Below are 12,979 nucleotides of genomic sequence, written 5' to 3' on the forward strand. Positions count from 1 at the left end.
TTTTTACCTAAACTATAGTTGAATGTTTACTTTGTACATGTCTGTGTCTACTTCGTTAAGTTAGGTTGAAGGTAGGTTAAATAAAATATTTTATCCAGTAGTATTGTAGTTCATACGCACGTAAATGTCGTTCCTACGCCTGATCTCTTTCCGGTGGTGTCGGATTGCCGTCCGCTATGAGAGTGAAGGAATAGTGAATGCACCTGTGTCTGCGCAAATGCTTGTGCACTATAATATGTCCTGCGCATTTGGTTGATCTCCTTACATGAGAACTGCCACCGTAGCCGATAATCGGCTAGGAGGACAACACATCATTATTGCATGTTTATATAGCTCTATAGCGAATGTAATACTGTATTGGTTTATGTAGATGACTCGATTGTTTTTTGTATTCCGCATCCGGTCGTGCTCTCGCTGTGGCATATTGGGCTGACAAAGTGTAGTCTCACTATAAGACATGTCATCGACACGAAACAAGAAGAATAATCGTTTTTTTTTAGTCTCACTATCGGTTTCAGGTAAACGTTTGAGTTATAATAATAGCTATGTTACTTATTCTTATATTGATAGGGAGATCCAGTCCAAAAGTGATTTGATTTTTGATGAAGCTTAATATCGATTTGCAGAAAATCTTAATAAGCTCCAACACAAAAACTAGTATCCACGGTACAATTCCTCCTTATTTGATAAACATTGCCAATTCTAAATACGAAAAAAAAAAATCATTTATTTATTTGTAAACTAAAGGCTCCGAAACTACTGTTTGAGAAATTCTTTCACAGTTGGAAACACAGGAAGGAGTTCCCTAAGGACGCGGGGAAAACAGCAAGTTGTTATTAAGACGCCACCGTGATTTTGATAGCCGTTTGCCATGCCAAATTATAGGACTACCCGCTTACCAATGGATCTGAAATTTTGATATAGGTAAATTGATATCTTTATCTAGATTCTGCCAGAACAAAAACACGATACTGATAATTTTACTCGATCATAATTAATTCCGAAAACACGTCTAAAAAAGTACTATTTTTGAAATTACAAGGAAGTTACACTATCTTTATGTTTCAAAATTACTCTAATATATTCTTAACATCAATATTAACGTTCTGTCAAAGTCATTTTTCCATAACTATTACCAAACATTTTTAATTAAAGTTTTAAGATATTGGATTTTTTGAGCGGCAGCGATCATGATAGACGCTACGCAATTCTGAACCTTATGTCCGTGCTCTAGCGATTGATACACAATGTGTACGGAGACGAGCCAGTCCGGCGATAGCCCTCGTCGAGGTCGGACCTGCGCATGTTGTCGCTCCGGCCGTAGGTATAATAATTTGTGACGATAACTCAGATTTGCGCGCGGCCCTATGTGTGCGTCGGCTTGTAAATATACAACTTTCGCTCGTGTGACAGTGACGTCGTCCGAGCATGACGTGTTCTTATCGCTTTTTGTTATGGGTACAGTCGTTTACAAAAATGTCTAGTTGTTCACGAAGAAAATGTTTAAGGAGTCAGGTAGCGTTTCAAAAAATGAAACAACATCCAAAGCTTTTTATTATTACATCTTACAGTTTTTCATTATTTTCTCATAAGTTTTTTCAAATTGACATTGACAGTATCTAAGAAATAAATGAGGTGAAATATCTAAGATGAATTAAATACTCCTTACATATTTTCTAGCTCGGGGTACGAGGACAATAAATAAAAGTGTGGACTTGATTTTTCAAGTAGCGATTCAGAATCATTATAAATAAATAAATATTTTTATTGGGTATTAAACAAATCAAAAACTAACTTAATAATTTCAATAGATATTTACACAGATAAATAAACATTAAATTACGTAATAACTGTTTTTCCTTAAACAGCCGTAACCCCTAAATAACTGTATTTGTACCCGACTGTACCTCTTGTCACGCACACAAAGTCACTGTATATGTACAAGGGTTACCCACACATAACCGCGCGCAAGACTGAGTTGAACTTACTATAAGCACTCTGAGAACAAAAAATCTATGGAGACCGTGTTATACTATAAATTCTTTTTTTTTACATTATATTATTATTTATATTTCAGTTTTAATAAATATGTTTAAAAATGAATTACTTAGCTTCATTACTTCTTTGATACCTTACAGCTTCACTACATACATTTATAGCATACATAACACACAAGATCTGCGACGCTTTTATTCCTTAACCACTTAATTTTTACTAGCTGTTTAACGCGATTTTAGCCGCATTCCCGGGGAACTTCTTCCTGTGCCCGGATAAAATATGGCCTACATTCACTGGGGATAGTGTAAATCTCTAATTGTGAAAGCAAATCAAATCAGTTAAGCAGTTTCAGAGCTTATACAATCCACAGAAACAAACAATCAAATCTTCCCTCTTTATAACATTAGTATAAATTATTTAACACTGGTCAAACGCTTTCATTTGATACCCATACTGAGAGAGCTATAAAAAAACAATGCAATTCAGCATTTTCTGGCGGTGGCTATCTTGGACTTTAAATAATATTATACATGATTCTACATACTAATCAAGCCCTTTCATTTGATATCCATACTGAAGGAATTGTAAAAAAAATATGTTATTCGCCATTTTGTGGCGGCGGCCATCTTGGGCCGATATTCACCAAATAAAGCTAGGAACACTCCCGATTAATTTCATTTCAAACAAAAAAACCTAAATACATATCGATTCATCCGTTCTGGATATACAAACACACATACATGACACACCACACATACATACACACAACCATACGCGTCCAAATTATCATATTACTCTTCATAAAAAGTTTTCATTACAAATAATTTTTGTAAGTACAACAAAAAAAAATCCGATCAAAAAATAAAAAACTTAGGTAAGTTGCGGCTCCCTATCTTCCCTGTTCGGTTCTCCTGACCCCGCGCTGACCTCGGCGTGTGCGATTGGCGCGAAATTCAAATTTTACACATTGAGTGAAGGAAGAGTATAGCTTGCGCGACGCGATAGACGCGGAAGTGTAGTGGGCGGAGCTATCTAAAATCAAAAAATCCGCGGTGCGGTCTTAAAACTACATTATGTACCGCTTATAAGACTACAAGAAATCGTTTTCCCTTTTCAAAGCAAGGACCACACACCACGCAACATTAAAATGCAGATTTCATTGCCAAAATCGTTATGTATTTAATTGAGGTAACATTGTATTGTAACTACTATAGAACATAATATCATACCTTCTATTGATATGTCATGTTGACTATATTTATGTTAAGTACTAGTTTCCGCTCGTGGTTTCACCCATGATTCGATCGAAGTACATAATATGTACTTCTTCTAAAACTGTAAAAACTTGTAAAAGTAGCTTCTGTGTTATTCTGGTATATTGCCATGTTTCATCAAAACCCATCTAGTAGGTTTGCATGAAAGAGGAACAGACGTCCATACACACACTTTCGCGTTTATGCTTTGAGTAGAAAAGGATTTGTAGTTTGTTGTATTATTTCTATGTCATAAGAAGTTTGAGTTATGGGTATCACAAAAACCCGACATAGTAATTGTCAAACGTACCTATGTACTTTTCGATTACCGGGATAAGGCCGGTATTTTCGACACCGAGACAAAGTCAATGATGACAAAGGGAGATTTGCACAAGGTTATAAGTTACCTAATCCATTAAAAAACTGTATCATTAAGCATTAACCTAAAAATTTAGTATTACATAAAAAGCTAGTATTACATAATGCAAAGATGTGAAGGACGTATTACAAGAAAGGTTTGATTGTGGGAGTTCTAAAGAATGGAGTTACATAATGAGCTCATTAAGTATTCTGTGATATGATAAAGAGGAAACATTTTTGTACCCTAAAGCTACTAAACCTATTTGTAAATTCTTTCATTGTTGGAAAGGTACACTGTACCACAGTGACATAGGCTATATTTTATCTGGGTACGGAAAGAAGTTATCGCGAGACGTAAGTGAAACCGCGGGAACAGCTAGTTGGATATAAATGCAGAATGCCAGGAAAGGAACAACAAAAGAACGATTCTTTTTTCCTACGGACGACAACTTTTAGACGTCAAACCCTATGTAATATGATAGGGGTACCGAATGTTTTGTGAAGTTGATTTGATAGATGTCAGTTTTCAAGGTATAATACCTGTCGTTGCTTGATGGAACTACACCCAACTGAAAACTCTTGATTGTTTGTACTGACTGATACATATGAACTGTCAACTGCATCAAACCACTGTCATTTATATACATAATACGGATATTTATAGGTGCAAGGTAACTGCATAAGCTTACTAAGAATAATACTACAAACAACGGAAAAACCCTTTTGTGCTGCACTACTTTATCTTAATTTAGATTTCCAGTAATTAAATGTCCTATTTTAGTCTTGAAGGTTACAGTAATTATCACATGGTCTTAAAATTTGTCATTGTGTTTGAGTGTTTATTTGTTTGTTGCTATTTCACACTCTCTTAACGTGCAACCAGATGAATCAATTTTAATGACATTTTCTAAGACCCCTTTTTGAATCCAAAGACACATTTTTGAAACCCTTGGTACTTCATTTTTTTAACACGCTTATATTAGCTTCGTGTGTATGTATGTTTGTCTTAGAATTTTAATGTGCCCCACTTCCCGGTCTTCGATTTGGATGAAATGCACACGCTCTGAGTTCTGATGACAATACAGGACTAGCGTGTTTTTAGTTTTTAAAACTATTATTTCTTTTACAGCTAAGACATACCCTTTATTCTCCACATATTCACTGTCAATGTCAAAAATATTAAAAACCCATCAGGAGTATCTCAACCTATTTTAATAGGCTAGGTCAGTTATCCAACCGTATCATGTATTGGGATCGTCTTTGAATCATACCATAAATATGTCATTTTTGAAGTTTCGGTGTCGTATTGTCTACAGATCTATCTATACATATAATAAATCTGTAGAAAAGTAATTTTTGTACATTGAAGAAATTGACAAAAAAAATAGCCAGCATTTTAAAGGATAACTAACAGAACCCATTTCCATCATTTTTGTCATTTTTGTTTGTTTGTCTGTTTGTCTGTTTATCTGTTTGTTTGTTCGGGATTCACGTAAAATCTACGAATTAAATGCAGACAATGCTTATATACAAAAATTCTAACGTAACTTGGGGTATTACTTAGTTTTTGTTTCATCGAAATCGATTCACTCTATCAAAAGATATGATTAATTTTGTGAATTCAAGATGTAAAATATTACGACACGCAATCTATTTGTCAAAACTCTACATTTGAATGTTGTACTTATATTAGTTGATCGGCCTATTATTAATCATTACACAGAAAATCACACCTTTATAAGTAACTTCGGAAGAAAAAAAAATATGAAAATTTTGTTTAGCCAAGGTTAAAGTAGCTCCATCTGTGGTAAATAAAATACATCAAATTTGTCAAAGGAGCGAGGTGGTAAATGACAATATTACCATACATTCTTTATAGAGGATTATTATTTCAACAGATGGAGTTGTGTATTTTCCGTAATTCACCATATTTTAACACGTAGTGTAATTTTTCGATAGACATTTCAATAGTGTTTGTCAGTTTGCCGTGCCACATCAAAATCCAACTATAATTATTATGTCCATCAGGATTGAGGAGCCAGTTTTTGTATCTTAATGAAATTTTGTACTTATTTAGTAGTAAGTTAAAAAGTATTGTAGGCTCAATCTTGGAATTTGTAGTATAATAGTTCAAAAGTTATATGAACACAAAGGTGGCTCCTCAATCTAAATATTTGGACTGAGGAGCCACGTTGGAACACAGAAAGTATACGATGTACATTCTTGAAAATTTTGTATGATTTAGTAGTAATTGAGCGCAATGCGTACTAAAAATTGAACTCCAGTACCTTTAATATTTAAGAAGATACAATACTTTTAATGTGGCACCTTAACCCATACGATGAAAGTGTGAATTCCCATGAATCGTAAGTGGCAAATTCAAATTACACCCCATAAACATTTAGTAGTAAGTGTGTCTGAATTTGTAGTACATACATAAAGTAGTAAAATTGAGTGAATTTTGTAAAAATACGTATTTTAAGTGGCTCCTCAATCCTGACGTTTCTGAAACGAGAAAATGCTTGGGTTACCTGAAATCGGAATGGAATTAAAAAAATAAAGACACTAACATTTAGTATAAATTTCTACTAAATATACATGCACAAATGAAAATTGTATGTATTCAATATGTGATAAAAAATCATCTTTTCCATTTTCCTTAGGACGTCGCTATTAAGGGTGACCATGTAATGTGAATAAAAATCAGGATAAATAGGTAGGGCGACAGATAAAGGCGAATATCTGTTTCATATGTAATGCTGTCATTATTTAAAAAAATGCGAAGTATCGAATTTATGGACAATGAAAATCAAATCCATTACCACTACGAAATACTAGGCAGTACGGTCGTAACATTTTAGCCTGCCCTAAGGGCAAAAAAAAAAAACCATTGCAGGCGCGTTTTTTGAATTTGGAACATTACATCGCTCCAGCAATGTTAAATGGCAAAGCAAGTTTATTAAATACTTTATTAAGTAAGGTTATTAAATACTTTTGTATTTAATAATATTTTGTCATTCACGAGGCGGAATAGCCATAAATGCGTTTGTCTACAGAGGTTTCATAAAAAATTGGCGTCAAAGCTAAGAACTACCTATTTATCCTGATTTTTATTCACATTACATGGTCACCCTTAATGGCGACGTCCTAAGGAAAATGGAAAAGATGATTTTTTATCAGATATTGAATACATACAATTTTCATTTGTGGGTCATAAACAAACTTGGGTTTCAAAAATAAAAATAAAATCAAAGTCGTATTTTGTTTGGTTCGAATCAGCATTTATTTTGAGAAACATAAAATAATTATAATAAAAATATTCTCAGAGATCAAAGCTTTGATTTTAATTAGTTTTTCAATATTTTAATTTATAACTGTCCACAGAAAAGACTTCACAATCAACAGAAAAGACAAAAGTTGTAATTTGTCTAAATAATTCTAAACTAAATAAAAGAGTTTTATTAAAATTACAACAATCTGGCTGTATTAATCATCTTCACATAAAAAATGTCATAAAATAAACAATCCTCTCGTTTTGAAAAAATAATGAATTTATGTCCACAGAAGGGATTTATTTTCGGTTGACTTAAATCAAACATAATGTCAACCAAACTGAACGTAAAATAATATAGAAATAAACATAATGAGACATATCATATTGTTTTATTCGTCATCGCCACTATCAGTGTAGGGATCGACAAAAGGTTTTTGAGACTGCTTAGGTCGTACAATGAAGTCGCCTTCGCTGCTGCTGTCTGTGGGCAATGGATGACGATAGCGAGGTGTAAAAATAACATCAGAGTCATCAGAGTCTGAAAGGAACTTGGATCTCTCATCCTGCAGAGGTAAAGACACGTCTGAATCATCAGAGTCTGGCAGGAAACCAAATCTTTTACAGGGACGTGATGGGACATTATGAGAAGTACCTCCATCAGGTGTAATCTGATCTGACCTATAAGTTATTGTAGAAGCATTAGCCGTGTCTTCACTTCTCGGAGAAACGTTCCTTGCGTCAGCCATACTCAAGGGACTATGCGTTTGTGTATTATTGGACGGAACCTTTATCTGGCCAATTTCAAAATGCGGGCAAACAGCATTAGATGCACAAGACAGACAACTAAGCCTTCGGGCATGTAAAATATTTGGATCATTTTGATTCCAAGAAAGTTGATGTATCTTAAATGTCCCTTTATAAGCTTTCATCGCATTTTTATCTACTATTTCTTGAATGTCTTCAATATTTGGATCCCCAATTCCGTAGATCTCAATTCCTTTACAGTTCTCTTTTAGACATAACATAAGTGAGTCATAGTCAGACACATCTTTGCCCATCGCAACCGAACTGTCGCACAGCCTTTTTATGCAGCCACCTACTCCGTCTGGAGCACCTTTGCCATGCCCCTTTTCGCTATAGTGCCAAACAATATCGGTCACGTCATTTAATTCTCGACTAATGAATTTAACAATTAAAAGAAACATAGTTTTGTTTCGGTATTGGGTCGTTGGGCCGTCACTCAAAATATGTAGTTCTGTTAAATTTGGACTGAGTTCTTTAATTCGCTGTAGAATTGGTTTAAGGTGGGCACAGATCATAACAGGATCATGGCGTAAATTTTTTGAAATAGAACACATGGATGTAGTTTGGAAACCATTATTCGGAAATTCTGCCGCGCTATAATAAACGCAAGTATGAAGAGACAATTGAGGCTTCGAGCCACCAAAATGAGCCGACTGAACCTCAGCACTATACTTACAATTATAGTTTTCGGAAAAGTCTACATGCAACAAGCCTTTGGTAGACGTTAATTGTTGTTTAAATGTTTGTATTGATCTCATTTGATGAATCATATTAGCTACATGTTGCATGAATACTGGTAAATTTAAATGTAATAACTTCACTAGCGCACCTATCGTAGTTTTAACAGTTTCTTTAACACATTTCTTGCACTTTTTCTGTACACCTTTGATAACTACATCCACGTCTTTTGTAACCCATCTATCATAAGTTATATAATCGTTTTCGGCAAAGTTATTAAAATCAATTTTCTTATAAAGACAGCTCTGACACTCTCTCTCTAAACATTTAGGAGTCAGTGTATTATTACAACACAATGCCTTAGCGGCATCGGATGCAGATCCGTAAGAAACAACTTTCGATTTTTGAAGTGATCGAATTATGTGATCATTATTTTCGTGTAACGTACAGAGACACGTGTTTCTTGAAGCTGCTTTTGGAAACAGAACCCAAAAAGGTCTATATCTCCTAAAAGTCTGATATGAAATATTAAATCCTGTTTTGAGTTTAAATATTATGTGTAAGTTTAAAAGTGTGTCATTTAGTAAACGAATTTGCCTTTTGCTTTTTTTCCTAGTTATTGTTTCATTTTTACCTGCAGTTAATCTACTATATTCGTCATTTATTAAAAAATCATGCACAGCTTTTCTTATATCCGTTTTCAAGACTTTATTTCTAGAACTCGACTTCGATGCTTTCTGTTTTCTTTCTTCTAGTCTTCGTATTCTCATTCTATACTTTTTAATTACCTTCCCCATCTGAAACACCTTTTTCTTTAAAGCCTCATTTTCAGCTTTTCTTGCTCTTTTATTTCGGGCAGCTACTGCACGTCCAGATTCAACTCGCGAGAGTGAGGAAGACGGACTTGCCGGTGGAGTATTTTCTTGTATAAGTGATTCAGTAGCTTTTCGCATCTTTAATAATTGTCGCCGTTTCTTCGATTTTTCGCGCCACATTTTTCTTATTTGCCGCTGTTGCCTCGGTGTAAACTGATCAATTGTTTTAATATCTCCTCTATCCTTTTTCTTATGGTATCTTTCTCTATCTTGTTTGCGTATCTCTTCAACAGCAGCTTCAGTTAACTTAGCCCGAGCTCGACGCATACTTAATTTTTTTTGTTCACGCCGTCTCATCTTTTTTTCTTCATCAGTAAGATTCTTTAGTGTATTTTTTCTAGGCATTTTAATTTACTGAAACAATGACAATGAACCATGTACCCACACCAAGCCAAGCATTAAAAAAGACATAACACGTAAATGCAACACAATATTGGTAAAAAAGTCCCATAATAAACATGACAATAAATATATTATACATGGCATAATATCCTATGCAAAGTAACAAAAACAAATGCTCTAGCTGTTCAACACATAATTTGTTTGCAAAAAGCAAGTTTTAGTCTTAATAGATGTCACTTCTGTGGACACAGTCTTTTCCGTGTCAATGTCCACAGAAAAGTCTACGTCCACAGAAGTGACTGTCTACGGAAAAGTTTGTCCACGGATGAGAAAATCAATCAAATCAAGCGTAAAAACACGTCAAAATTTTAGGTTAGAATTTAAAAAGCAATGCTTGTAAAAATGGCGTCCCATAACAATTGATGTTAATAGATTTCCATAATATTTGATAAAACACTTACCGTGGTATCGAAGTCACAGAAAAGTCGCAATGATCTTTTATATTATACTGAAATAATCTTTGATTTAAGCAATTTTTGTTTTTTAATTGACGGAGCGCATGCAGACCGAAACCAAGGTATCTTAAACTGACAGCGATTGAAATGTTACCAGTTCAAATAAACAATTTAGGCTGCGTTCCAAATATTGAGAATTCAAACATTGTATATATTATGACCACGGAAAGAGTCGCGGACCTAATAACAAATTGTTCATGTATCATAATTTGAAGAAATTTTATTTAAATATTGTATAACAGTGGAAAAATGGATTTTGATTATATTAATAACGGTTAAAAGAGGTGATGTATTAGTATTTGTAAATTATTACATTTTAATTTTGATCATGAAGTTTGAAACCGCGTTTGGAAACGGTCCACGGAGGGGTACAAAAAGGATGTTTATATTTTAATATTTTTAAAACTAATAATTAAAATGTAAAAATTACCTGGTAAATTAATGGTGTACACTCATATTAAATAACTGTAAGTATAAATATGGTTGATTTACATTGTTTTAGTTAAGTTTGAGTCAACGCACACATAATTTTAATGTTCTGTTTATGACCCTGCATGTATATTTAGTAGAAATTTATACTAAATGTTAGTGTCTTTATTTTTTTAATTCCATTCCGATTTCAGGTAACCCAAGCATTTTCTCGTTTCAGAAACGTCAGGATTGAGGAGCCACTTAAAATACGTATTTTTACAAAATTCACTCAATTTTACTACTTTGTTTATGTACTACAAATTCAGACACACTTACTACTAAATGTTTATGGGGTGTAATTTGAATTTGCCACTTACGATTCATGGGAATTCACACTTTCATCGTATGGGTTAAGGTGCCACATTAAAAGTATTGTATCTTCTTAAATATTAAAGGTACTGGAGTTCAATTTTTAGTACGCATTGCGCTCAATTACTACTAAATCATACAAAATTTTCAAGAATGTACATCGTATACTTTCTGTGTTCCAACGTGGCTCCTCAGTCCAAATATTTAGATTGAGGAGCCACCTTTGTGTTCATATAACTTTTGAACTATTATACTACAAATTCCAAGATTGAGCCTACAATACTTTTTAACGTACTACTAAATAAGTACAAAATTTCATTAAGATACAAAAACTGGCTCCTCAATCCTGATGGACATTAATTATTACCTTGATGAAAAGAAAATTAATAGTTCTCAGCCAAATTTAAAACGGTGCCATCTAAATTATTGCTTGAACATTATGTCAAAAATGATGACTTTAGTGGAACAATTAATTATCATTTAAAGTTACAGATGGAGTTCATATGAGGATTTTTTCATAAACATAGTTTAGCTTATCTTCCACTAATGTGGTGGCCTTAAAACAAATTACTTTGAGTGAGTAGTATTAAGTAGACCTTAATTATTTTTTCTGATGCAAAATATGTAAACTTAATCCTAGAAGAAATGAGGATCTATCTCTCGCAAGCGCTGCTAAGCGTGAGGTAGGTAATGTAGGATTCTGTAGCTTTAAAAACAAGCCCAGATACAAAGAGCAGATAAGAAATGGGAGCTTTCTCTATTTAATACCATACACACGTAAAATGCTTTATGCGTCTGAAAACGTACAAATTACGCGCCGCATACCAGAGACATGCTTACTTTCAACTTTTGATCGCAAATACACTGTTCACGATTACGAACAGTCTCAGTAAGACCCGAGCCAAGTCTAAAAAAACACCTTTTTTATAAAACTACGTTTGATGTCATTTAATCACAAAGACAGAATTGTTCTCTGTTGCAAATCCTATCCACCTATATCCTATCCTAATCCAGAATGCATTGCAATGCACACCTGGCATTGCACAAAAACCAATGGTATCCTATTCGAGAAGTCAAAAGAGTTCGTAGAGTAGAGACGTTCACGCAACGCGCTCGCGACGCCCGCGCTACTCACACGCCCGAGGATCGCGCACGCCTAATGTGGGGTCAGCCTTACCATAGTGAGTAAGTGAAACTATCCTACCCTATGCGCCTGCTGATGATGATGACTCATTTTATCATCCATCCAGCTATTCCCCAACTATGTTGTTGTTGGCTTCCAGTCATCGAATCTGTTTGAGTACCAATATTTTGCTTGGAGCTAACTACCTATTTACCTATCTTCAATCCAGTCAACTACACAAGACGATACCCATGGTAAGACTGACAGACTTTCTGGCTTCTGATTAGTCGCAGCAGCTGCAGAAAATGTACAAATGACAGCTTTGTCAGACTCAAAGCATATAGACGTAGATTATAGCTGTTTCCTGTGATAATTACTTACGCACCATACGTAATAATTTTCCAAATTGGCTGACTAGATCCAGAGATATTCACAACGTCACAAACTTTACTTCTTTTGTTTAGATAAATGGTCACATCCATAACACAACCTTGATCAATGAATCTATGCGACTGTTAAGTGCTAATCCTAATTATACTGTCACGTGAAAGAATGCACCTACGGGATAAGTAGTATTTTGACTATTCTATATTGCCCACGCAGACGAAGTTGCGGGCAACAGCTAGTTTTTAAATAAGATTGGGTATGACCAAGACTAATTGTCGGTAAGACAGACACTATTGTTTTGCTGTCAATGAAACTGCTGTATTATCGGGTTGAAGTAAGACTTCGTGTCGTTTTCTCGTTTCAAGCCTAAACAGAAGTAAGTCTGCCTGTATTAGACAATCCAATTTTTGACATCATTGACCAACTGTGAAGTTAACCTGGGCATGAAGGCAGAAATCACCAAATGACCCTTGCAACTTAGTGATTGATGCTTCTACCTTCTCTGTATGAAAAGAGATCTGCGCTGAGAAGAGGCATATTTACGAGCCCCAATTTTGAGGAAGTTTTAGTCCATACAATATCACACTAAG

The 12,979-nt window shown here is 34.5% G+C and overlaps 2 protein-coding genes across 3 annotated transcripts in view; one reads left to right on the forward strand and one right to left on the reverse strand.

Annotated features, from left to right (window-relative positions):
- The window catches only part of LOC124643618 (MAP kinase-activated protein kinase 2), a 53,242-nt gene that overhangs the window by 14,583 nt on the left and 25,680 nt on the right, over positions 1–12,979 (forward strand). The gene's annotated exons all lie outside the window — the stretch shown is intronic.
- Positions 6,924–10,634, reverse strand: LOC124643617. The gene is made up of 2 exons (XM_047182631.1): positions 10,046–10,634; positions 6,924–9,596 (listed from the first exon to the last, which is right to left on the reverse strand). Exon 2 carries the CDS (start codon positions 9,585–9,587, stop codon positions 7,275–7,277), a length of 2,313 nt encoding a protein of 770 aa, XP_047038587.1. The 5' UTR covers positions 9,588–9,596; positions 10,046–10,634; the 3' UTR covers positions 6,924–7,274.

Source organism: Helicoverpa zea, chromosome 28 (genome assembly GCF_022581195.2).
Source record: "Helicoverpa zea isolate HzStark_Cry1AcR chromosome 28, ilHelZeax1.1, whole genome shotgun sequence".
Taxonomy (NCBI): Eukaryota; Metazoa; Arthropoda; class Insecta; order Lepidoptera; family Noctuidae; genus Helicoverpa; species Helicoverpa zea.

Bases quoted from the DNA above. Each gene is read 5' to 3' on its own strand.
- LOC124643617 (XM_047182631.1), bottom strand. From the start codon at position 9,587: ATGCCTAGAAAAAATACACTAAAGAATCTTACTGATGAAGAAAAAAAG.